This window comes from Microcebus murinus, chromosome 20 (assembly GCF_040939455.1).
Source record: "Microcebus murinus isolate Inina chromosome 20, M.murinus_Inina_mat1.0, whole genome shotgun sequence".
In the NCBI taxonomy this organism is placed as follows: domain Eukaryota; kingdom Metazoa; phylum Chordata; class Mammalia; order Primates; family Cheirogaleidae; genus Microcebus; species Microcebus murinus.
In genome coordinates, this window is record NC_134123.1 from 20,076,803 (window position 1) to 20,100,227 (window position 23,425).

At 58.8% G+C, this 23,425-nt stretch overlaps 3 protein-coding genes across 6 annotated transcripts in view; 1 reads left to right on the top strand and 2 right to left on the bottom strand.

Moving 5' to 3' along the window:
• Positions 1 to 1,074, top strand: part of PRMT7 (protein arginine methyltransferase 7) — a 41,092-nt gene extending 40,018 nt beyond the window's left edge. For all 3 annotated transcript variants that reach the window (XM_012742354.3, XM_012742352.3, XM_012742353.3), the window contains 2 exons: positions 522 to 618; positions 860 to 1,074. In XM_012742354.3, coding sequence (XP_012597808.2) covers positions 522 to 618; positions 860 to 1,030 — 268 coding nt within the window. In that variant the 3' untranslated portion in view covers positions 1,031 to 1,074. The remainder of the gene's footprint in view (positions 1 to 521; positions 619 to 859) is intronic.
• Positions 1 to 23,425, bottom strand: part of SLC7A6OS (solute carrier family 7 member 6 opposite strand) — a 319,699-nt gene that overhangs the window by 47,781 nt on the left and 248,493 nt on the right. The window lies entirely within an intron of this gene.
• SMPD3 (sphingomyelin phosphodiesterase 3) overlaps positions 2,155 to 23,425 on the bottom strand; it is an 81,139-nt gene continuing 59,868 nt past the window's right edge. For both annotated transcript variants that reach the window (XM_012742357.3, XM_012742358.3), the window contains exons 3-9: positions 14,702 to 16,243; positions 9,857 to 9,932; positions 9,607 to 9,762; positions 7,601 to 7,690; positions 7,434 to 7,497; positions 5,434 to 5,590; positions 2,155 to 5,101 (exon numbers count right to left, since the gene is read on the bottom strand). In XM_012742357.3, coding sequence (XP_012597811.1) covers positions 5,000 to 5,101; positions 5,434 to 5,590; positions 7,434 to 7,497; positions 7,601 to 7,690; positions 9,607 to 9,762; positions 9,857 to 9,932; positions 14,702 to 16,027 — 1,971 coding nt within the window. In that variant the 5' untranslated portion in view covers positions 16,028 to 16,243 and the 3' untranslated portion in view covers positions 2,155 to 4,999. The remainder of the gene's footprint in view (positions 5,102 to 5,433; positions 5,591 to 7,433; positions 7,498 to 7,600; positions 7,691 to 9,606; positions 9,763 to 9,856; positions 9,933 to 14,701; positions 16,244 to 23,425) is intronic.

Here is a 23,425-nt window from a genome sequence, read left to right on the forward strand (position 1 = left end):
AGATCACAGCTGCAGAGACATGTGAACTTGGTTACTATGCCTACCTAGTGGGCTATTCCCCGAATTCTCCTGGGAATGAAAGCAGGTTAGGAACGGGTGAGGCTCAGCTCCAGCTCCCTCCATGGAGAGGAGTTGTGTCTTCCCTGAGGAAGAACCACCTTCTAACTGGCGTTGGGGTTGGGGGAACTGAGCCCAGAGCTCCTTAGGGCTCCTTGGGCAAGGGGCAGGCAGCACAGGCAAATGCCATCACCTGCCTAGAGCCAGAGCTGCCAGGGTTGCCATCTGGGGTGTCTGGGAGGGGTCTTCAGCCTTTGGAGCCAGGGCTGCACTCAAGCCTTCTAGACCTCAGCCTGAGGCACTGGTTCTTCCATAGCTTTTTCTGTGTTGGGTAGAGTATTGGGACCTCCTGACTGTGTGAGAAGGAAGTAGAAAGACCAGGGGTTTCTGGAAAGCAGAGGGAGCTGTGGCTGTGCCCCCCCAGTCTCTTGTGTGACTGTTTCTATTTGGCCCAACACCTGCAGGCCTGGGAGTAGCCATGGGGCTGTCCTGTGGATGGAGTACCAGCTGGCGCCCAGCAGCATGCTCAGCACCGGCCTCCTGGAGCCTCTGGGAGACAAGGTAGTGCTGTGTGCGCCAGGCCCCAAGTGTGTGCTGTCCCGGAGAACAGGTGCCACTTGGGAGGCCTCTCCACCCCTTGTGCTCTGGGTGTTCCTGTCACAAGTTCTTAGGCCAGATGATAAGCCCCCAGTGGCCCTGGCTTACCTGGCCCCTGAGCAGCTTCTCCCCATTGCAAGGTGCCTGGGCTGGAGGCTGCCCAGTTGCCGGGAGCCCTCACCGTCCTCCTGCTGCTCCCTCACAGGGACACTGCCGCTGGAACCCCCACTGCAAGCAGGCCGTGTACTTCTTCAGCGCCACTCCAGATCCCACAGTGCCACCGTGTGGCCCCCGGACAGTCAGCTACACTGTGGAGTTTCACCCCCACACCGGAGATGTCACCATGGAGTTCAGGCTCGCAGACACCTTGGACTGACCCTCACTTGAGAAATAAAGTAGCCCAAGGCTGCGGGCTCTGAATGGTGCGTGGCTTTCTGGGGAAGAAAGGTGGACCGTGCTCCTCTCTCTCCAGGGACCTGCTCGGCCTCAGGGCGTGGAGGAGACCCCTTCCGTTTTTGCATCTTTGCACTGCCAGCTTCTGGCTCCAGGTGTGGTGGGCAACATGGGCTGGTGACTAAATTCGGAGCCGTTGGAGGGGTCAGGGAGACCAGACCTCCCTGCTTGTGGTTCTGAGGTGCTTGGGAAGCTCCAAGGCAGTGATATCTGCCGCCCTACCTGGAAGTGAATGAAGCTCAGGCGTCTTGCTGGGGCCGCACGCAGGGCTGCCATGCTGCGCTCTTGGTGGGCAGAGCGGTGGCAGGAGCCTGCCTTGCATTCTCGCTCTCTGGAATCTACCAATCCCTGCCTGGCTGGCTCCAGCTAGGAAGGTTCTTGTGGAGGGTGGCAATGCCGAGTCGTGGCTGGGTCCCCAGGGTTTGAATGACAGGGCGGGGGCTGAGAGGACTGTGTTCTGGCCCTTTTGCCCTGTGGGTAACTTCACCAGGCTACAGTTATGGACATCTGGGCTCTGGCCCCAGTGTAGCAACAGCTGGTGGCCTGTCAGGATTCAGGCCTGGGCACTAGGCTGGTTGATGTTCAGAGGATAGGGAGGAGCTGTCTCCAGGTAGTTCCTGAGGTGCAGACCCAGGAGAGCAGCTGTCAGGAAAGGGAGCCAGGAGGTGCAGCCCTTTCCTGTGGGTCAGAATCCCACCCCTACCCCACCAGAGTCTCCGGGCAGATGGGTACAGTGCAGAGCCAGCCCTGCCCAGCCCAGTCTTGCTTCACAGGGATGGCCAGAGAACCCTGGAGGCTGTGGCCTTGTTTCTCCCACACAAGTGCCTTTTTGTCATTTAGGCCCCAAAGCTCAGAGGAAATAGGAGACACCTAGTAAGAGACCCCCAAATGGCCTGGTGTCTTTGCATTTTAGGGCACTCTTGGGCTGTGTCCTTCTGGCAGGAAAGGCCATTTCCCCTCAGCAGTTCCCCACAGCCCCTGAAGTCTGGAGCCAGAGCAGGGCCCAGCCCCCACTTGTAGCTCAAAAATAATTGGAGGACGCCAGCCTTGAGCCTCACAGTTTTATTTTCACCTCAGTATCCATCCTTCCTTTCAGCACCAATAAAGGAAAACAAAACAAAAGACCTCTCTTTTCAAAATATTTTATCAGGTGTAAAGATTGTTTTTCTTCTAGGGAAGAGTCATCTGGATATATATTTGATAATGTGTTTACCAAAACCTCAGGTGTGCTTACCATAGAAAACCCCTAATGTCCCATGAGGATACAATACAGAAAAAAAATACAGAAATTTAAAAAGTTGGGTTTTTTTCTTTTTTATAACAGTATTTCTAAATCTCAGCAAGTTAATACAATAGTTAAAAAGCATCAAGATTAATATTCATACTTAAAACTTGAGGTTTTGGATGAATGAAATGAACAGTGCCTTCCTAGTGGACCCCCACCTCATGGCTTCCCTTGAGATGGCTCAGGGCAGGCACAGAGCCTCAGTTAGGAGCTGGGTGACCCTGTGTCCACCTCCTCCCAGGCCTTAGATGCCACAGAAACTGAGATCCTGGCGATGTTTTGTGTCTTTTTTAAAAATCAAAATGGAAAATCCTGGCTTGTACACAAGCCTGGGAGGCCACAGGCACATCACGTGGAACACGTGGTTGGGTGGTCGTGGCCTTGGTGATAAGGGAGGTGTGAGAGGAGCAGGGAGACGGGATGTCCCTGCTCTGGACACCAGGACCTGGATAGGCAGAGGCGACCTGTGATGACAGAATGACTGAGGCACAGGGCAGTATGACTTGCCTAAGGCCGCCCTGTGAGCTGGGAGGAGGGAAGCATGTGGCCGCCTCCCACACCTGCTACTCCCAGGAGGGGAGGCTGCTTGGGGTGATGGGAGGTGCACTGGGGTCTGGTCTATGGGTCTGGCTGCTCCCCTTGTAGCCTGTGAGTACAGAGTCCTGGCTACCCTGGGGTGGGGGCCTCCATGCCACCAAGCCTTGCCACGGCTCTGGGGCAGGACAGAGTGCCCAGGCAGGAGTGCCTTCATCGTGAGCAGCCCCTTCCTGGCTCCTGATGCTGGGGAGCAGGGGCCTGGCACTGGGGGTGCTCCCTAGGTCAGGTGGGTTCAGACAAACCAGTGTCACTGTGCATGCGTGTCCTTGCAAAGTTAACCAGGCTCTGCAGGACTGTCCTCCGGCACAGGGCCTGTCGTCTGGCTGGCTGCTTGGCCCCCTCAGTCCCTCTTGCAGCTGAGTGGGTGACAAGGCACAGCGTCAGTGCACCAGCGCCAGGAGGCTGACAGCAGGCCCTGGTGCTCCCTCCAGCCTCACTAGGTAGAGCTGGCTCTGAGCCAGGCTGGATATAAAGTTGGGGTGCTATGAGGAGGGGAGACCAGTTGGGGTTGTCAAAAAGTCCCTCAAGTTGGAGCCTTACACCTTGAAACAGACAAAACCCTCGCCACGTGACTGGGGAGCAGCCCCCATTGTCTGTTAAAGGCAGGTGGGCAGAGGCAGTGCTGCCGAGGGGGCCTGGGAGCTGCAGGCCTCCCCCAGGCCTGGAGGCAGATGGGGGACCGTGGGCTGTTGGCCAGCTCTGCCACGCTTAGCCAGGGGACCCAGTAGCAGGGTGGCTCTGTGCCTGGACACCAACCAGTACCACTCCCTGCCCAGCAGTGGCTGTCGGCCTTGCCACCCCAGCCTGCACACTGGTGAGGGAACAGGCCGTCTTCTCCTTGGCATCCTGCCTTTTCAGAGCCTTGGCGTTGGCTGGGGTAGCTGTTGAGGATGGGCCTGGGGGGCCAGAGCCATAGCCCCACCTGGGGGCAGGCATGCGGTTCCTGAGCTCAGCCGGCACTGGGTGGGGACAGTCCCCAGGGAAGGATTGGTCCCGAACCAGAGAGGTGTCCGGAGGGTAGAAAGAAGAGGATGTGTTGATTTTGATAGAAGAGAAGTTATAAATCTGTCATTTTCAAAATGAGGCCCTCCCACCCCCCTTTATGCTGAGTCCCCTTCTTCCTGTAAAAAAAAGCAGGTGCTCTCTCAGATTCCCCGTTTATGGCTCCATTGCCCAGGCCCGAGTCTCCCGGAGGAGGCTTTATGGCGGCCAGAGCCAGCTGGACCCCGGCATGCCTGGGCGGGAAGGGACCCTGTATCAGGAAGAGCAAAAGTTCTGTGAGTGACTTGCAGACCCTTTGAAGTAAAGGGTTGATTGTGTTTTTAACTTAATCTGTTTTTCTTTTTAAAATGTAATCGCCCTTGAATGCAAGACCCTGGGAAGAGCCCTGGGCTGGCGATAGAGACACAGCCCTCAGGTCCCTGCAGTGAGCCGTCGGGGCTGGAGCAGGAGAGCTGGCGGCCACGCTGGGAGAGCTGGCGGCCGTGCCCAAGAAGTGCTTCTTTGGCTGGTTCTGATTGTGTTTGGAGTTTGGCCTTGGGTGAGGCCCGAGCAAGGGGTCTGTGTGGCTACAGCGTGGCACGTGGCATGCGGGCAGCGTGCATGCGAGGGTGCAGGCATGCGAGACAACATTGGCAGCAGACAAAAATAATGAACCCTGGACGAAGCTTAAGAAGAGATACAAAGAGTACATAAACCCGGTCCTTATACTAACCCATGGGTTACAAACTAGGTTGTGCTGTAGATTTGTAGAAAATCACGTTTTGAAAGAATGGCACTGGTTAGGCAGCCGGGTGCTCCCCGGGCCGGCCTGACTCGTCTGTCCGCAGTGAGGGCCCAGAGCAGCGCTGCTTCCAGGCTCCTGGTCCCTGACCGGCTCCCTCCCGGTCCATGCCCTCCTCCCCCCAGCACTGGGCATTCCACAGAGGGGATGTGGCCCAGGGATGGGCTGCGGCTCAGAGGGCTGTCAGAGGCCCCGCAGCTCCGGACGCCGGCGGCGACGTGGCTGGTCTACGCCTCTTCCTCCCCTGCAGACACCATCAGCCGCATGGCCACTGGGAGGTGGTCGGTCAGGCCGGACAGCTGGGTGATGAAACTGAATTCTTCCACCTCCTGGGTTGAGTGGGGGAGGGGAGAAGCATCCTGATTAGGCCCAGAGGGTATCCTAAATGGGGGCCTTGGAGCTCAGGGGTGGCAGCCTGGGGTTCCTGGGTGTGAGGCCTCTGGTCTGGGGTTGGCATGAATCTTTCTGAAGGTGGGGTGAGGGGAGGACCTGGAGGATCCCAGGGCCCTACAGGTCGGAGGGACGACAGGTCTCGTTTTCAAAGAGAGTGGCCTGGGGGGCGGGGTTTCAAGGGAGACTCAGTGCCATGGCGAGCTGCAGGCCCGGGGTCCTGCTATCCCTGGGCACAGTCCTGGTTGCCTGGGCCCCGTCCCAGACTCACCGCCTTCCAGTCCGGGCACAGCCCCTCCTCGGCGTGCAGCATGTAGTCGATGCGCCTGCCATTGCCCTTCAGCAGGTCCTTCCGACCCTTCTGGCCCGGGCTTTTGCTGGTGGGAAATGCCAGGTACTCCCTGCGGCCTTCCTCGCTCTCCAAGACCCTGTGCATACAGACGCGCGGCCAGGTGAGCCCCCGAGCCAGCTCGCAGGCCTGGCAGGTCCTATGTGTGGGGCCCTGGTCTCTTCCCAAAGTGGGAGGCAGAGGGGTCAGGCCAGACCTCTGGGTATAAGATCTGTCTTCCGTGTGGGTCCAAAAGGGCCTACCTTGAGAGAAGCTGAATCAGAACCTGCAAGTCCCTGGCTGACTCGGGCACTCTGGGGCCTTTCACAGGTTGTCCTGTGTCCACCTTGGGCTGGCCAGGACTCAGTTTCCCTTTCCGAACTCTCCTGGCCCTGGCTGGATCAGACATGACAGCCCCTGCCTGCTCTCCAGAACGGGCTTCTGCTCTGAGCCAACAGGGGCCTGTTTGGGGGAACTTGGTCTTTGCTATGAGGTTTGGGGACCCTTCTCTCTTGGAAGCCCCTGAAGCCCCCATGAGGGTAGTTTCCTGCTGGCAGGGGGCTAAGGGAACCAGGAGAGTGCCCATGCCCCATCCGAGGGCTCAAGTCTCGTGTGGCTTTGTCCTTCAGTTACTGCCCCAAGCCTCCATTCCCTCCTCTGAAACTAGAATGGTGGTTGTGGGCCTCAAGACGTCGGGGAACAGGCTGTCCCATTCTCAGAGTGAGCAGTCTCATGTGGGTGCCGAGAGCCGAGCAAGGCTCTGCTGGGAGATGAAGCGCTGGCTGGAGCATGCGACACCCTGAATCCAGGTCTTCTGACGCTCTTTCTGGCATTGTTGCCCTGGGACACACAGTGTACCCATCTCCCTTTGGCTGGCCTGTCCCCTGGGGTCTTAGCACCATTGGGGAGGTGGCTTAGGACCCCTGTGGGAGCCCCCATCACAGAGGGCAGGCTCAGGCCGGCATCTGGGGCAGGAGGTGCAGCCACCAGAGTCACCACACAGGCCACCAGATGAGTTAATGCCTGGACAGACTGAAAGGGGCGCCCAGAGGGCATGGCCGGCAAACACGGTTTCTACAAGGTTTTTTATCAGCCTTCAGATAAATACACTAATGACATTCAGACATTGTTACAGCCCAGAAATATAATCCATTACTGTCCTTTGCCTTTGATAATTAATTCCAGCATCAATGATCTGAGAGTTACTGATAGTCATTTTTTAATCATCTCATAAAAAGATAATTTTCTCGGCATAGGATGATGTTTCAAATTTAGTCTATAATCTAATTAATTGGCTCAAATTAGCTGCAAAGAACCATCACCGTGACTCTGTGCAATCTTGGGCTGTGAATTATAAATTGGCTCTGCTGTTGGCCTCAAATATGTCCTTTATGGAAGTCTCATTGGGCTCAAAATGAAATGTGGCTGGGATGGAACTGTCTCTCCTTTGAGAATGATTGGCTTGTGTTATCTCTGCTGGTATTTTATTGCCTAATTGGTACGAGCCACTGGGCTCCCTTCAACAGATGCCATACCCCATGGCTTATCTACAGGAGTTGACCCTTGGGCTGGCCCTGGGAAATTCTGGTCCCTTCCTTGTACCTGGCTGGGCCTAGGGCAGGGTGGGCTCTTGCAAAGTGACCCAGACTGGCTGCTGGCTTAGGACACAACCCCTGGAGACCCCTGGTTGCTTGGAGAAGTCTCAGCAAGGCCAGCACCTGGGTAATGAGGGTGGGTGTGGGGGCGTGAGGTCCGCCTGCCGGCCCAGCTCCCAGCTCTCCCAAGATGAGGGGCAGGTTCCCGCCCAATAGAGGCTCTCACTGGCTCCCACCCCAGCTCCTGTCTCTCCACTGCCTGAGTCTGGGCTTAGGTCCCTTGTCCCCAACCTGGGAGCTGATCTGGATGGGACGTCCCCCACCTGCTTGCAGCAGTGCGGTACTTACTTCTGAAGATTCTCAGGGGTGCACACATCCTCATCATAGAGGCCATTGGTGTCCAACAGGGTACCTGGGGAGGAGGGGACGAGAGGGGTCACTGCAGGCAAGGCCCAGGCAACCTGGAGGAGGGTGGCTCCTGGTACTCTACCCCCCCAACCCCAGCCCCCGCTTACCGATGGCCCACGGCTTCTCCTCCCCCGGCCCCAGGCGGCAGGGGTCCTTGTAGCGTGTAAACAGGGAGTGCTGCTGCTCCAGCTTGTCATCTGTGCAGAAGAAAATGCTGTGGCGTTCAGGGGAGCTGGGCTGTCCTGAAGGTCCTCCCGCCTCAGTTCCAGTCACTTATTACTACAGACATTCCCAGGGCCCTGTCCCTGAGGTAACTGCCTCTAGGTGGGGCCTGTGGCTCATCTGTCGCTGTTTTTTCACGTCCTTGAGAAATACGCCCCCCCAACACACACACTCTGGTCTTCACCTCTCCCTCTGGGGCTCCAGGGACAGTGACCTTGAGGCCTTCTCTGATCCTGTGGAGCCCCTTGCGGGGGGCTCCTGCCCCCTTGACAGACCTGGGTGCCCAGGCCCGAGGGGAGTGGACCCCACAAGGCTCAGAGAGGGAGGTCACCTGCCCAGGATTCCTGTTTGTCCTGTCAACTTATTGAGGAGGGTGGGAAGCAGAGGGTCCTGGGTGGGGCCTAATTGACTGGGACCCCCTCATCCCCACAGCTTCTTCCTGTGTGCGCTGGGTCCCCACTTTGCTGCAGGAGGATCTGGGAGCGCCCAGTGTTTGGAGTTGGCATCAGGCATGGGACTGTGACAGGACCACAGGGACATGGTGCCAGGGCAGGAGCCAGTGTGTGGGGGCTGACAGCCTTGCGGCCCCGCATGGCTCCAGTGGAAAGTCTTCCACACTCTGTGGCGGTCCCTCGTGTTCCAGGGTGGGAGCGCCGTTCTTCCCGTTCACCCTGGAGTCACCACTGTTGTCCAGGGATGCCTCCCGGGTTATGAACAGAACTGCTATTAACCTGCTGCCCCCAGGTGAGGCCACCACCCTGTGATCCAGGTAAGGCCTTCAAGTGTCCAGCCTTTGCTGGGGTCTAGGGCCTGAGCGAGGCCCCTGCATCATCCCAGCCCACCCGCAGTCCCCTGGGGGCTGTGGCCGATGGAGAAGGAGCACAGGAGCCATGGGCTGGGGCTTCCCTAACACCCAGCTCCTCCGGGTCACAGGAGGCTCAGAGCTGCTCAAACCCCCAGGAAGTCTCTGTAAGATCAGCACAGTCATTTGATTCACAGGCCAGTTATTTAAATCAAATATTTAAAATTGCACTGAGGATAAACTTAGAGTCTTTTAGCCAAATGGTTTAAGGCATGGTGGCCAGAGTTTGGATCCCAGTGCAGACATCTACTGGCTGTGATGACCTTGGGCTGGGCATTCAACCTCTCTGGGTCTCGGCCTGCTCTTCCACACCACATGGATGGTGCAGTGCCTACCTCTTAGGGCTGTCGTGAGACTTAAATGGAACAGCAGTTAGAGTCATGACTGGCAAAAATTAAGAGCTGAATAAATACTTGTGGAGGGCCAGGTGCAGTGGCTCACGCCTGTGATCCTGGCACTCTCGGTGGCCAAGGTGGGAGAATTGTTTGAGGTCAGGCATTCAAAACAAGCCTGAGCTAACCCTGTCTCTACCAAAAATAGAAAAAATTTGCCAGGCATGGTGGCGCATGCCTGTAGTCCCAGCTACTCTGGAGGCTGAGGCAAGAGGATCGCTTGAGCCCAGAAGTTTGAGGTTGCTGTGAGCTAGGCTGACACCATGTCACTCTAGCCAGTGTGACAGAGCAAGACTCTGTCTCAAAAACAAAGAAAACAAACTTGATGAGGATTGTTAGTGGACTCTCCCTTAGTCTGAGTGTCAGAGGCCCCAAGCCTCCCTTGTCAGAGGGTCATTTTTAAGCCATCTCTTTGTCTCCAGCAAGGAGGCCTCTGAGCTTTCTAGGCAGAGCGTGGGCAATTCCTGTTCCAGGATTTTGGGGGGGCAGAGAAATCATAGTCTTACTAAATATCCCACCCACATTCTTATGAAGAGCAGGAAGTTCTTCGAGCTGCCTAACCCAAGTTTTTCTAGCTGTGACTGGAGCCCACGCCCTCCTGAGCAGCAGGCCGGAGCAGGGAGGATCATGACCTCACCAGAGGAGCAGTTGTCAAAGTTGAGATCTCCGCAGATGACGTCAAACGCCACCAGTTCCTCGGGGTTGGCTGCGCTGGACGAGGAGGTAGATTTTCGGAAATCAGCCAGCCAGTCCTGAAGCAGGTCCAGCTGCTCACACCGGATGGCACTGTCCTCTGCAGGGCAGAAGCACAGGGACCGACCGATGACGCTCACGGCCAGACCCCGGCCAGGCCACACCCCCAGAAAACCGCGGGTCAGCCACCCTACCTGGCAGGGCGTGCAGGTGCGTGCAGGCGATGTACCCGACAATTCTTTGGTCCTGAGGTGTGCTTCCCACCTGCACCTGGAGGAAGGGGAGGGGTCAGTGCCACCACCCACCAGTGACCACTGCCCTGAGTGCAAAGGGACACTGGCACCACTCACTGGGTCAAACCCTCACAAGCCCTGCTCTGTGCCAGGCTGTTGGCCAGACTCTAGCCCTGGTAAGGACAGGATGTGTCCTGCTTCTAGGAGCTGACAGCCCAGTGTGGGAGGCAGAGGCATTCAAACAAACAAACAAACCAGCCTATGGCATGGTGAGTGCCAGTGGCGTCCCGTGCAAGGCCTCCTGGGGGAAAATGCAGAATCCATGGCAGAATTCCTCCCCAACCCCTGCCATTTCCAGGTAACCAGGGCGTCCACATGTGTGACCCTCATTCCTGTCCATTCCTTATTTGGTGACTCTTTCCTACCCCCTCTGTCACAGCCTAGACCTGGTCACACCCTAGTGTGCCTTCCCTCTGAAACCTCAGTGGGACCACCTCCCTCCAGACACCGCCACCTGCTGCTCTGGCCCCTCTATTTGTGTGGTAAGTCATACGCATGGTAAGTGGCCTCATCTGCTTGCTAGGCTGTGGGCCCTGTAGTCCCCAGTCTTGGGCGAGAGCTGTGGCCAGTGTCTTTGGGGCTCTGGGCCCCGTGTCTTGGGCTGGCCCTGTGCACACCCACGGCCCCCCTCCTGAGCCCAGCCCTCTGGCTTCCCCTGTCCTCAGACTCTGTCTTTACTCTCTGCTCACCTCTTCACCAAAGAGGGTGCTCCTACCCCTGCCCAGCTGGCAGGTGGCCCTGGAAGGCTGTCTCCAAAGTTTGGCTTAACACAAATGAGCAACTCAAGAGTTGCTCATTTAGAGTAGAGTCATCTGTACCCCACAGATGACTCTAAACTGGCCTCCCAGGGTGGGACTCCCAGGGCAAGGCTTAGCCCTTGTCAGCACTGCAGCTGTGGGAACTGGGGGTGGTCACAAAGCGATGGCCCTGGGCGTGAGGACTCTCCTGGGCCCTCGGGTCGTCGCATAGCTGCTGGAGGTCCTTGCTGGGCCCTCGACACCTCCCCTGTAGGCTTCCGTCCCTAGACCTTGCTAATCCATCCCAGACTGGAGACCCCAGACCCAGGGTGCTCTCTGAGGAGGTGGCCTGTGAGGCCAGGCTCCCGTCCCAGTTGCTGGCTGAGGGCCACGCAGCAGGCAGCAGCCTGCTCGTGTGGACTCACAGCGGCCTGCATGGTCGCCTCTGTCTTTCTGTTTGCTGCCAAAGTCGCTGGTGGTGTTTTCCACCCGGACGTTCTCATAGCAAACACTCCCGGCTCTCCAGTCCTTCCTCCTGCCCTCCCAGGCCCAGGCGTGAGCCTCTCCTTCTCCAGCACCTTGGGGGGTGACTGTCTGGCTATTTGACAATGGGCTGTTTGGCCTGCATTTGGGGCTGTTTCTAAGTCCACAGGTTCACCATTCACTTCTGGCCCATGTACCAGACCCAAATTTCAGTCAAATAGTATCTGCCCCCCTTCCCAGAATGGTGCTGTGATGTCACATACCATCGCTGTATCCTGCTGCAAAAACAAAACATTCTTAAAACCACAATGCTCAAAAAGGCCACATGATGGCGCTCTCACGCCCTGCGCTCATCAGACAGCAGGCCTGTTTCCTCCTCAATAATAATAATATTCACCGGGAGCACTTACATGTGCCTCATGCTTCAGGGACATTACCTCGATAGATCCTTATGACAACTGAGATAATGCTTGATTTATGCCATTTTTATAGATGCACACATTGGGGCCACAAGAAAAGTCACAAGGCTGATGGTACCAAAGGCAGGTTCATATCGGATCTATCTTGTGCCATGTGGTGCCCCACGCTGCTTTCCGAGCCGCTGGCATCTTTGCTTCTCCCCCCCCGTCCATTTGTTGGTCCTAACGTGTCCCCCTCTCAGTACTGAGTGTCACCTCCCTGTGCTGAGTCCTGGGCAGGGACCTGTGTGGACTCTGCCCTGCAGCGAGAAGGACCCGCCCGAGGGTGACACACAGGCAGGAGCTGCCTCTTGTCACCCCCACCTCTCCCTCCTAATCGGCCTGTGATCTCGCCAAGAGCCACTTTATTATTTGCTGGAACTTATCGATTCCTGGCTCGTGGACTCAGGAGCCGCAGAGTCCTGTGTTTCTCTTGCAAAAACAAACAATCACACTGAGAGGTTGTGCCTTTCAGTCCTGGTGGGCAAAGACTGTCAACAGAGCAGGTGCCTGGAATTAGGCTGCGCATGGGGCAGAAGGGGTTCCAGCTCCTTCCGGCGCAGAGCCGCATTCCCTAAAGGACCTGAAATACCACACAGTGACCAAGGGGGCAGGGACCGCTGGCTTCCAGCACAGTGAGTGAGCAGTCGCAGGTCCTGGACCCTCTCCAGCTGGGCCTGTCCCTGCTGTGGCCTCCTCTTCAGCAGGAGAAACAGTCACACGCTCGGCCAACAGAGACGCGTTTGGGTCAGTGCTGCTCTCGAGGAGCTCTGTCTGCTGGGACAGACGGGCAACAAGACACCCGGGCACAGGGCCGAGGAGCCTGTGAGGGGAAGACCGGCTCGTGTTGGGCGCCACTGAGGAGAGCTCCATGAGGTTCTTGCCCGAGCCCAGGGTGAGACCAAGACAAGCAGGGGCCTCGGGTGTGGGGGCCCTGGCAGGGGGTGTGGCTGGTGCAGGGCTCGGGCTGAGGGTGGAGGGGAGCTGGACCTGGCATGGGAGGTGGAGAGCCAGTGGCAGGGGCGGGACACCGAAACCATAGTTGGGCCAACGCAGAGGAATGGTGCAGTTGGAGACGTGGGGTGGACCCTGGGTGTCTGGAGAGTGACAGGAAAGGCTGGGATGGACAGGCTGGGCCTGGGCCACAGAGCAGCCAAGGTGTCCTGCTGGCTTAGGGATGGCAGAACTGGGAGAGGGGCAGCTTGAGGCAGATGGTGACTTTGGTTTGGAGTGAGTGGGGGACATGTCTAGGAGGCAACAGATGCAGGGCTGGGGGTCAGGGGAGGGATCTGGGCTGGGACAAGGCTGAGGGCCATCGACATGGGCAGACGTGGGGGCTATGGAGCTGCACTCAGTGGGGCCATTGTGACTACCTGCACATGAAGAGAGCTGGCTGAGTGGCATGGCCAACCCCCAACTCTTGGTCACTGCAAAATGCAGCAGGCCTGGAGCTGCCAAGAGAAGCTGCAGACTGAGTTTTATGTAGAATATCTTGATTTTTAAATATTGGCCAATACAAAGAAAAGTGTTTAATGGCATGCACCAACTCAAACATAGCTGCAGACCAGTTTGAGACCCAGGAGATAGAAGAAGATGAAAAAGAACATTCAGGGCAGAGCTGCAGAGGAGGGGCTGTCCCAAGGAGACTGTCACTGACCTTGGTGGGAACAATGGGCAGGGTGCCAGGAATGGGGGGTGGACGTGGGTATTGGCCTGCACAGGGGGGCTGGGGGCCCAGGGACGTCCCTGGCCTCTGAGCAGTCAGCAATGGGGTGGGAGGGTACGGCTTCTCACTCCCACCCTGGGCCTCATAACACATCCCCTTCTTCCCCAGAAAGGCACTGCCGCCGCTGAGACGAAAATACACCCATGGAACAGAACACCAACGAACCATATGCCAAAATAGGAAGGCTGGATCTATCTGTCAGAGGAGTTAATTCAATGTCGGCGTCTCTTGCTGTGAATGAAGAGCCAGGGGCCCAGCTCTGGGCCTGGCAAGAGCCACATGAGAGCCATCAAGCACCCTGAAGCAGGGGGCTGGGGTCCTCAAGAGCCTGCCTGGGCGAGACGCCCTCACTCCTGGCAGATGCTGGGCAGACACCAGCGTTTCCCAGGCAGGCTGAGCACGTTTGCTCCTGGAGGAGCTGGGAAGTGAGGGCACCCCCCGCTGCCCCAGGGAGGCCCCAAAGCCACAGCCCTCCCTGCTGAGCCCCCACTGTTCCGTGTCTCAAAGGGAGAGAACCCCCACCCGAAGCAGCTGCTGCTTCTGGGGGCAGAAGGCCCCGTTCTGCCTCCGCTGCCGAATGATGCTTTAGGAAACTCTGGAAGCATCAAGAGCGGCTTTTGGATAGAGAACAAAAGTCGACACTCAGTGTCTCAGGCTCAGTGTGTAATGACCAAATTACCACGGTCTAAAAACTCCTCCAGTTGCATCCAAATTAGCAGAAATAATTATGATTCAGTTTAATTAGTGACTATGGAAGTGAAGCCACAGGCTGGTGGGCAGAGAGCCTGGCATGGCAGCTGCATGACAGCCAGGAGGGAGGGGTGTCCAGGCCAGTGAAGCTGGTGGCCTCAGCAACACCGGCGTGGGAATGGGCCAGGGGACTGGGAGTCCTGTCTCTCTGCCTACTGCACTTGCTCCATGCTAGTCTCACTGCTCCCTGGGAACCGAGAGGGTCCCTTCCTCCTCCTTTTCCTCTCCTTATCATGGCCACCACTGCCACAGCCACTAGTGCCTCCTGGCCTATCAGAGGCCTCACTGCTCTGGTCCACTCCCACCCTGTCCCCATTTTGCATATGGGGAAATGGTGGCTCAGAGATCTGAGGACCTGGCCCAAGATTACCCAGCTCGGTCTGTCTGTGCCCAGAGCTGTGTTCTTGTCCCTACGTTTGTGTTTCCCTTGTCCCCGATTGGGTCCCTCCTGTGTGGCTCCCTGCAAGGCCTTGTTGGTCTCCCACTCCAGCACCCACCCCCCGAGGGTGAGGACTCCCAGCCTCAGCCCGCCTCCCTACAGGGCTCTGGGACCGGCTGGCACATGGTCCTCAGGCCGGCCAAGGCCTCCTACCTTGAGAAACAGAGCTCCCTTGGAGGCCAGGGCATCGGAGTTCCGCCCGTTGGGGTAACAGTGATAGGCCACGTCCATGACGGGGTAGCGGCTGGCAAAGAAGAGGCCGCTGTTGAGACACTTGAAGCTGCAGCAGCCTTGGCAGCCATAGACCCCGACGTCATACAGGATGTACTCGAAGTAGCCATGCAGCTGGTCTTTCAACTTGGTGGCTGCCCGCTTATCGAACACCTCCTGCAGGCACAGGAAGTCCAGGTTGGCGGGGAAGAAGGCTGAGACCTCATGGTCAAAGGCCTCGTCTGGGTGCCGCCTCTTGCGTGCGGCCGCCTTCTTCACCACCGAGGTCTTGTACAGGAGTTTGCTGTTGACACCCGGCTCCCCGTTGCCGCCGTCCGGCCCGGCTCGCGCCTTCACCAGGGACTCCCTGGAGGCTGAGGGGCTGCCCAGGCTCCCCGAGTCCCCGTCCCGCTGATTGTGGTTGGGTGTCTGGCCCCTCGAGCCCCCGCCAGCGCCATTCCTGGCCTGGCTCCCAGGGGCAGCGTCGTCGCCTTCAGGTGGCCGGCCCCCGTCCTCGCCACCACCACCGATGCGCACGATGCAGGCGTCCTCGAGGCCACAGCCGTCAGCCGGCTCCCCGGAGGCCGGGCCATTGGCAGCCTCGTCACCAGGGTGCCGCCCGCCATCACCCTTGTATTCCACAGAGGATGTCCTCTTGATAGCCCCGGGGACGGCCCGGGCCACGCCGTCTCCGCCCTGCGGAGACACCAGGCTGCTGAAGCTGGCCGCGCTGATGGAGGTGTTGGTGGGCGAGTCGATGTAGATTTTGATCTGGGGCCGGGCGGCCCCGTTGCGGATTCGCTGCCCGATCTCTTTGGCCCGTGCTTGGGTGTTAAAAAGGTTGTTGTACCTGGCGAGCGAGTCTGGCAGGAGGCAGAGGTTGGCAGTGGCGAAGCAGAAGCTTTTGCCGGCCCCTGTTCCCTTCCATTCACCAAGCAGGGCTGCCCCGCCGGCCAGGCTCTTGTCTTCCAGCCGTGAGTATATGTAGGGCCGGCGCGCAGACTGCAGGGGTGACCAGAAGAGGAAGCCGACCAACGCGAAGGGCAGCGCGGCCACCAGCAGGGCCAGGTAGACGGGCGTGAAGAGGACGGTGCAGAGCAGGTGCAAGCAGCACGGGTCGTCCGCCTGCTGGCGCTTCTCGTAGGTGGTGGGCTTGAAGGAGGCCAGGAGCCGGTCCAGCAGCCAGTAGCATGGGAAGATGAGGGCCCAGGACACGCAGTGCAGGGCGGACAGACAGCTGTTGGGAAAGGGGGTCGTGTATAAAACCATCGCAGCTCACTGGGCGCCGCGGCCGGCCCTACTACATGGTGTCCGTGGCAGCCGCGGGCACTTTCCTGACGGGGGTGGGCGAGTTGGGGGGGGCAGCCGGAGGAAGGGTCACCTCCTGGTGAGACGTGACTCTGGATGGTCAGCGGTGCGTGGGGGCCAGCCCGTCATGGTTCACCTCAGTGGGCCATGCTGGGCCGCCAAGGCCTGCCGGAGAACCTGCGGAGACAGAAAGTGAGGGGCTTATGGTGATCTTCAGAGAAGCAGGTAGGACACTGGGGCCATTATCCCAGCTCACCCCATTCCTGCTTCCTCCGAGGTGAACAGGGCTGTTCTGAGACTAGGCCGGAGCCGGCGGGCTCCCACGGGCATTTGGGGCCCAGGAGACAGCACTAGCTCAGTCCGTTTCCTGTGTGTGTTTTGTTCTCTGGGAGTAAACAGCTTGGTGGCACGACTGTTCTTGACTGACCATCTTTTTTTTTTTTTTTTTTTTTTTGAGACAGAGTCTCACTTTGTTGTCCAGGCTAGAGTGAGTGCCGTGGCGTCAGCCTAGCTCACAGCAACCTCAAACTCCTGGGCTCGAGCGATCCTTCTGCCTCAGCCTCCCGAGTAGCTGGGACTACAGGCATGCACCACCATGCCCGGCTAATTATTTTTATATATATATCAGTTGGCCAATTAATTTCTTTCTATTTATAGTAGAGACGGGGTCTCGCTCTTGCTCAGGCTGGTTTTGAACTCCTGACCTTGAGCAATCCGCCCGCCTCGGCCTCCCAAGAGCTAGGATTACAGGCGTGAGCCACCGCGCCCGGCCTTGACTGACCATCTTTACCTTATAACCTAACTGCTTGAAAAATGGCCCTGGTTTTCAGAGGGGTACAGCTTTGTGGACACATGGGGACTGGGCTGGAGACCCTAGAGGCTGCCCATCAGGCGCCAGGGCTGTGGTTAGAATGGGCCCCTGGGTTAGAGGGGCCACGATTGCAGCCACCTGTTACTGAGTGCCATCCAGGTCATGACAGAGTGTGAACACAGCAGAGATAAGGGGTCAGAGTGCTGGAGCAGAGGGCAGTGTGGCTGTCAGGGCCCTACGGTGCCCCCCTTCCCCCATATAGCCTGGCTCTGGCTGTGGCCCCGCCTATAGCACCAAGCTGGGCACGCCCACCCTTCTGACCCCGGGCAGAAACCCCCAACCCCCAGAGAGGATCCAGGCAGAGTGGCCAGGACAGTCCCCATGACTTTTAGAGAAGGTCCCTGGGGCCTTGCGGGTCTGACTCAAGCTTTAACCACTCTCCCACGTGACCTCCAAGATGCAGCCCAGCGAGGCCCACAGCCACCTGAGCAAGTCCACCCTGGGTCCCTGTCCTCGGCTGCCCAGGAGCCACAGTGGGTCTCAGAGCAGGCACGGAGCTCTGCCCAGCTGAGGCCACCAGGTGCCTTTATTGTGCCGAATGTAAAAATCAATAAAGACAAGAGTCTGGAGCGTTTGCCCTGCCTCTGGGGCCCGTGGGAGTCACACTGTGGAAGTGTGTATAAGCGTAACTAGACTTTCCCTGCCCCAGGCAGTGGGCTGCTCATTTCCCGCCCACCATCTGGACACAGCCCAGGTCCTGCCCTGGCACCTGCCCCACATACTCTCCTCCTCCTCCTCTCCCTCCCCCCATCAGTCCCTGCTGCCTATGCTGGCCCAGGCCTGTGGCACGCTTCACCAACTTTGTCAGCCACCAGCCTCCACGATGGCTGGAGGGACATCCTCTGTCTGTCTGCCACATCCAGGCTGCCTCATACCGGCTGGGACCCCTGGTCCCCCTCCGGGAACTCGTCCCGTCCTCATCCGCCGTCCCGGCCCTCTGCTCTCTGCCGGCCTTGCTCACTCTTTCTCTTTTAAGACTCAGCTTAGAAGTCACCTCCTCTGTCTGAAAGGACCTTGGTCCTCCCCCTTTCCCAGGTGGCTTAGGTGCCTCCACTAGGAGCCGGTCCCCTTGTGAGTGGCCCACTTGTGTATATCCCAGATGCTTCGGGACGTGTCCACCTGCCCAGCAGGCCGGGAGCGTCTGGCAAGAAAGGGCAGCAGAGGCGCCCTGGAGGGGACAAGAGGGCAGGTGGGGCTGGTGCCTCTGGCCAGAGAGGAGGTGGCTGTTCTGCCAGCCTGAGCTGTGAGGCCTGTCACTGCCAGAGCACACCCCTGCGGCCACTATCTCCCTGGCTCAGTGTGTAAAGATGAACCTAAGCCAGGGCTGCGTCTGGCTCTGACGCACGCGTTTCACAAGGATCTTGCTTTCTCTGGGGAAATCACTTTGACGTGAACACTGGAAGGTCACAGTTCCAGGCAGCAGAGTGCCTATGCAGACCCCAGTGAGCCACCCGGAGCTGGGGGGGACTAAGCTCTTTGATGGACCTCGGTGAAATCTGGGACCTGTGCCATCTCACTCCATGGCCAGTGCTCCTGGCTCAGTGCTCAGCAGGGACAGGAGTCAAGGCCCTCCCTGCCTGCCATCCGGCTTGGAAGACTCCAGGACGTCGTACTCCCTGGTTCTTTCTGTCAAACCCCAGCGATTGCTGCGAGAGAATCAAGCCTGCAGTGGGAGTGACAGCCGACTCACTCTCCCACCCAGGCTGGGGCTCAGCCGCCCTCGGCAGCCTCGCAGCCTCGTGTGTGGTGCTGGCTGCAGTGAGAGGACACAGGGTGGCCCATAGGGACCTCTGTCTCTGCCAGGCCAGCTGTGGCCAGGACAATGGGGGCAGGGGAGACAGAACAGGGTCTCCTAAGGTTCCTTAGCCCCCAGTGGTCCCTGCAGTTGGCACCAAGGTCCTAAGGCAGGGGTCCAGGCCAGACACCTGGGCCACCTGGATGTGGCCCCAGTGTCACAGGGCAGACCGTTTCCCAAGTCGTCCTCATCTCTGTGGCCTGAGGTCACCAGCTTAGCCTGGCCAGCACCGTGCCACTGTCTTCCCCACCCAGTACCGTGCCACTGTCCTCAGTCTCAGCCACAGCCCCAACCCCGCTGCCCAGTGCTCAGAAGGAGCTTCCTAAACACACCTGAGTCTCTCTCCCTCTGCTGGTCCCGGTGTCCCAGGGGACAGAGTCTAGTCTCCTGATCTCTGTGCAGGGGCCCTTTGTGCTCCTGCCCCACCAGCTCTTCCCCCATCCCTCCACTGCGCTCCAGCGGCAGGAGGGGCTCCAGCACCCTGGTGGCCTGTGCACCTGCCGGGCTCGCTGCCGAACGCTCCTCGCCCCTTGTCCCCTGTCAGCCCTTCTCGACGCTGAGGGCTCAGCCAAGGTGCCTCCTCTTCAGGGAGGTCTTCCTTGACCCCACCCAAGGCAGCTTGTGAAACCCTGTCCACACTGTGCTGTCATCTTGCCAAGACCTGGGGACTGTTTAATGTCTGGACCTCCTAATGGGCCATGGGCGCCAACAGGACACATGTCATCTCAGGGATGATAGAGGCTGGGCAGGGGGGGCTGTGTGGCCCCAAGGAGCTGCGGCCACCGCGTCAGGAGTCAGGCCCTGTCTAAGGCAGTGGCGTGGGTTGCCCAGGCGGAGCCCTAGCTGTGACATCTGCGGAGAAAGGGCTTGGAGGGGTGTGTCTGTCCTGTTTGCACCACGCTGCCATCCAAGCAGACCTGACCCAGGTTCCACAGGGCGGCTGGGCTTTGTCATGGGTCAGAGGCAGATGCGGCCTCACTTCATCACAGGGTTCCTTGGAGGACATCCTCAGACCTCCCATTCTCTTGTGTGGCTTGTCCCCAACACTGGCCAATCAGGGTTGGGATCTACTATTAGCTGGGACAGGGCTATTGGGAGAGCGTAGGGGAGAGAGACTTCCTCCTTGGCTGCCCCATGTGCCCCCCACTCCTGCTTTGACCCCAGAAACCCCCTGGGCAAGCTCCCTTTTATCCTGCCTGCAGTGGCAGTGAGTGGCCAGGCCAGAACTTTCTGCCTCTCTTGGGCTGGACAGAGGAATGTCTCTGGTCCCCATCCAGGTTGATGGGACTTGAGGTGGCCCCACCGTGATCCTCTAGGCTGTGGCAGACCCAAGCACCCCAGCCCTTCCTGCTGCCCTCCTGGCCCTGTGCAGACCCCCTGGACAGGAGGCGCCCTTCCAGGCCCTGCTGCCCACCTGCTCTGCTCCCACGTGTGGCCCCCACAACTACACATGGAAGCTGCCGACACAGGAGACACAAAAGGGATTGCCACCGATGGAGCCAGTTTCTAAAGCTCTGTGGTTCATTATTTTGTCTCAGGGAAATGGAAGGAGGGTAAACAGTCAACAACACATTAATTAGTCTGATCTACGCTTTCCTCATGAAAGAGGAGAGCTAGACATTAGAGGCTGCAACTGCTCAGGGAATCCTCCAGTCCTCAGAAGGGTGGTGGCTGGGGCAGGATGTGCTTCCTTGGGGCCTGGGCTCTGAAACCCACACAACCCTAAGTCTAGATGGGAGAGGGAGAGGTGGACAAGTCCTGGGCAGGACCCAGGAGACCAGAGCCCCGGCCACGCCTGGTAGCCGTGGGGCAGTGCCAGGAAGCAGCTCTGCATGGCGCCACTTCCTGACGTGTGCAGTTAACCCACCAAGCACCGAGACACCTGGCTGCTGGTCTGGGTCCTGCAGTGGGGAAGGGCAGGGGGCCACTGGGGCTGCCCAGAGGCCTGAGCTGAGAGTGCAGGGCTGATCTGCCATCACTGCAGGAGGACACCCTCAGGAGTCGGGCCTGGCCACTGCTGCTACGGGATGCTAGATACCACTGGTGGCACCAAGATAGACATCCCGCCCCAGCTCCCTGGGAAGCGGACCTGGCAGGCCTGCGGGGCACGGGCTCCGCCTGCACAGAGGCTTTAAGGGTTCTAGGTGGACTCTGGTTTTGAATTTGAATTTCTCCTGTGGCAGGAAAGTGAGCAAACCAGACCACTTAGTTCTGCTGGCCGAGGCAAGCCCTGGCCCCTCTAAGGAAGCCTACACCATCTCCTAGGGATCCCTGGGGGGCTTCTGCAAAGTGGTGCAGGGTGGGGCTTGCCCCAGTGTGGGGCCCGGCGGGGCTGTCCCTCCTGTACTGCCCTTTGCTCTGCCCTCGTGCCTGCTGGGCCTGCTCTAGGAGTCCTGGAGCAAAGACCCCGTCCGCGTCCTTGCTGTGCCCACAGGCCCACGTCTAAACCGGGGTGGGCCAAGCCTCAGGGTTCCGCAGACAAGGCCACGTGGATCGCTCCAATCCAATTACCTGAGCGTGCCGGCATCCATCGGCGGCACCTGCATCGGGCCGGTTTCTGCCTGGATGCCTGCGGAGGAGGGGTTGGCATGGCAACGAGAGCCCTGGGCTGCGAAACTTAGAGTCAACTTGTCACTGGGAGGACGGAAAGAAAGGCTGAAGAGGATGCCTTTCTGAGTGATGTGGGAGAGACAAACCCAGGCGAACCCCTGGAAGTCACATCCCAGGCAGAACTGGGGCCTGGGGCCCGGCGGGAACACGTGTGGTGTCTCAGTGACTCCCACAGACATGGCGTGTGGCGGCTGAATGCCTGTTCATCCTCCTAGGTCCAGAGCAACTGCCTCTTTCTCCCTGAAGCCCTCCCCGGCCTCCCCACCCTGCCAACGCCCTCCCTGCCCTGCACGCCCGTGACTGTCACCCTTATTGCGTCTGTTTGCACCACACGGGCCCGAGGCCCACCCTGCTGCACTCCCCGGGGAATGCCCCTACCCCAAGCCGGACAGCCACACAACCCAACTGGTCTAACCCCCCCCTGGAACTCTCTGGACCCCTTGGGAAAGAGGCCTGCATCTTCTCTGAGATGAAAGCACTAAGAGCCTGAAGCTTCTGGAGCTTTCCTTGAGAGTGAATCCAAGGTCTCAAAATAGACCTTGGGGCTGAGGAAAGAGATCAAGTCCTAGTGACATCTTTGAGCTGTAATCTCTCTGTGCCTGAAGCCCACACAACTCACAGACTTTCTAATTAATGATTCAGCAAATTCCCCTTTCCTTTGCTCCAGTCACTTTGAGTTGGGTTTCTGTGACTTGCCACTGAAGGGATCCTGTCTAATATGAACTAGCTACGTGATCTTTCTAAAGCTCCGTTCTGTCAGCTCCTCTCCCGCGCAAACCTCCTGGGGCTCCCCTGGGCTTCCCCACCGGGCACAGTGGAGGCTCCCTCCTGAGTCCCGGGGGGCCCTGCAGGACCTGGCGCCTCCAGCGGGTGCCTCCTGAGCAGGCAGACGTTAGGAGCACGGACTGTGGGGTCAGATGTGCGCAGTCGGGTCCTCCTGCTAGAGATTGGATATGTTGCTCAGCCTTGTCTCTGAGCCTTAGTTTCCTCACACATCAAGCGCAGGCAGCAACGGGGTCTCAGAGGAGCCAGAGCCGCGCATGTGCAGCACCGGGTGCAGTGCTGGCCTCATCACTATGATGGTCACCGTTGTCACTGCTACTACTGTGAATCCCCATGCTGCACAGGGCCTCGGGATCCAGCCGGAGCCTTCGAGGTTTCCTCTGCATGAGGCTGGTTAGCCTCACGAACAGCGTACCCTGCTCTCCCGGAGGAGGGGTGGGGACGGTGCAGGGGGAGGACATTGGGGCCTCCGTCTCCTAGCGGGACTTGATCAGAGCTGTCTGTGTGGGCTGCCTGTGCAAACCCGAGTCACAGGCCTCTGCAGAAGCCGCGTGCAGGCAAAGGGGCCATACAATTCTCAAAAAGAAACTTCCCACAGGTGCTATGACTGCATCGTGTGGTTTCTGAGAATAGGAACAGGCTGCGCGAGCAGCTCTGGAGCGCTCCCTCGGCCGGCCAGCCTCGGCATTCTCGTGGCAGGACTCAGAAAGCCCAGCTGAAGCTGATTCGGGCGTGATTGGAAAGCAAATCTCAGGCCAGGATGGTGGTGCACGAGCCCCGTCCGGGCCCTTGTGCTGCTGCGACACAGGCGGTGGCCCCATCCCAGGGAGGCAGCTGAGTCTCAGAGACCTGGCTCTACTGCCTGCAACCCAGAGTCATCTATTAGTGACCACAAACGGCACCATTAAGGAAAAGGCTGGATGGAGGCTGGCACCTAGACCCACGCCTGAGCCACTCGGAGTGGCAACTCCCTTATTTCCACTCTCCCTTACGTTTTACTCAAGAACCTGCCTATGACCAAGTCTGCCTGCCTAGCATGGGCTGGAGCAGAAGGCCACGGGGCTGCCACCTTCCTGTGCCCTCAGGGAGGCTGAGGGTGAAGGCTTCCACCAGGATGAAGCTAGAGCCTGAGGCCTCCACCCCGTTCACGGGGCCTCCTCTACGTGGGGCGCTGCAGGGCGGAACTGGAGCGGCTGGAACCAGGAGGCCACCAGCCAACAGCTGAGCATCTGGCTGGACAAGGCCTCCAACCTCAAGTGCTCTGAGCTTGCCTGGGTGCCGAAGTCTGTGCCTGGACTAG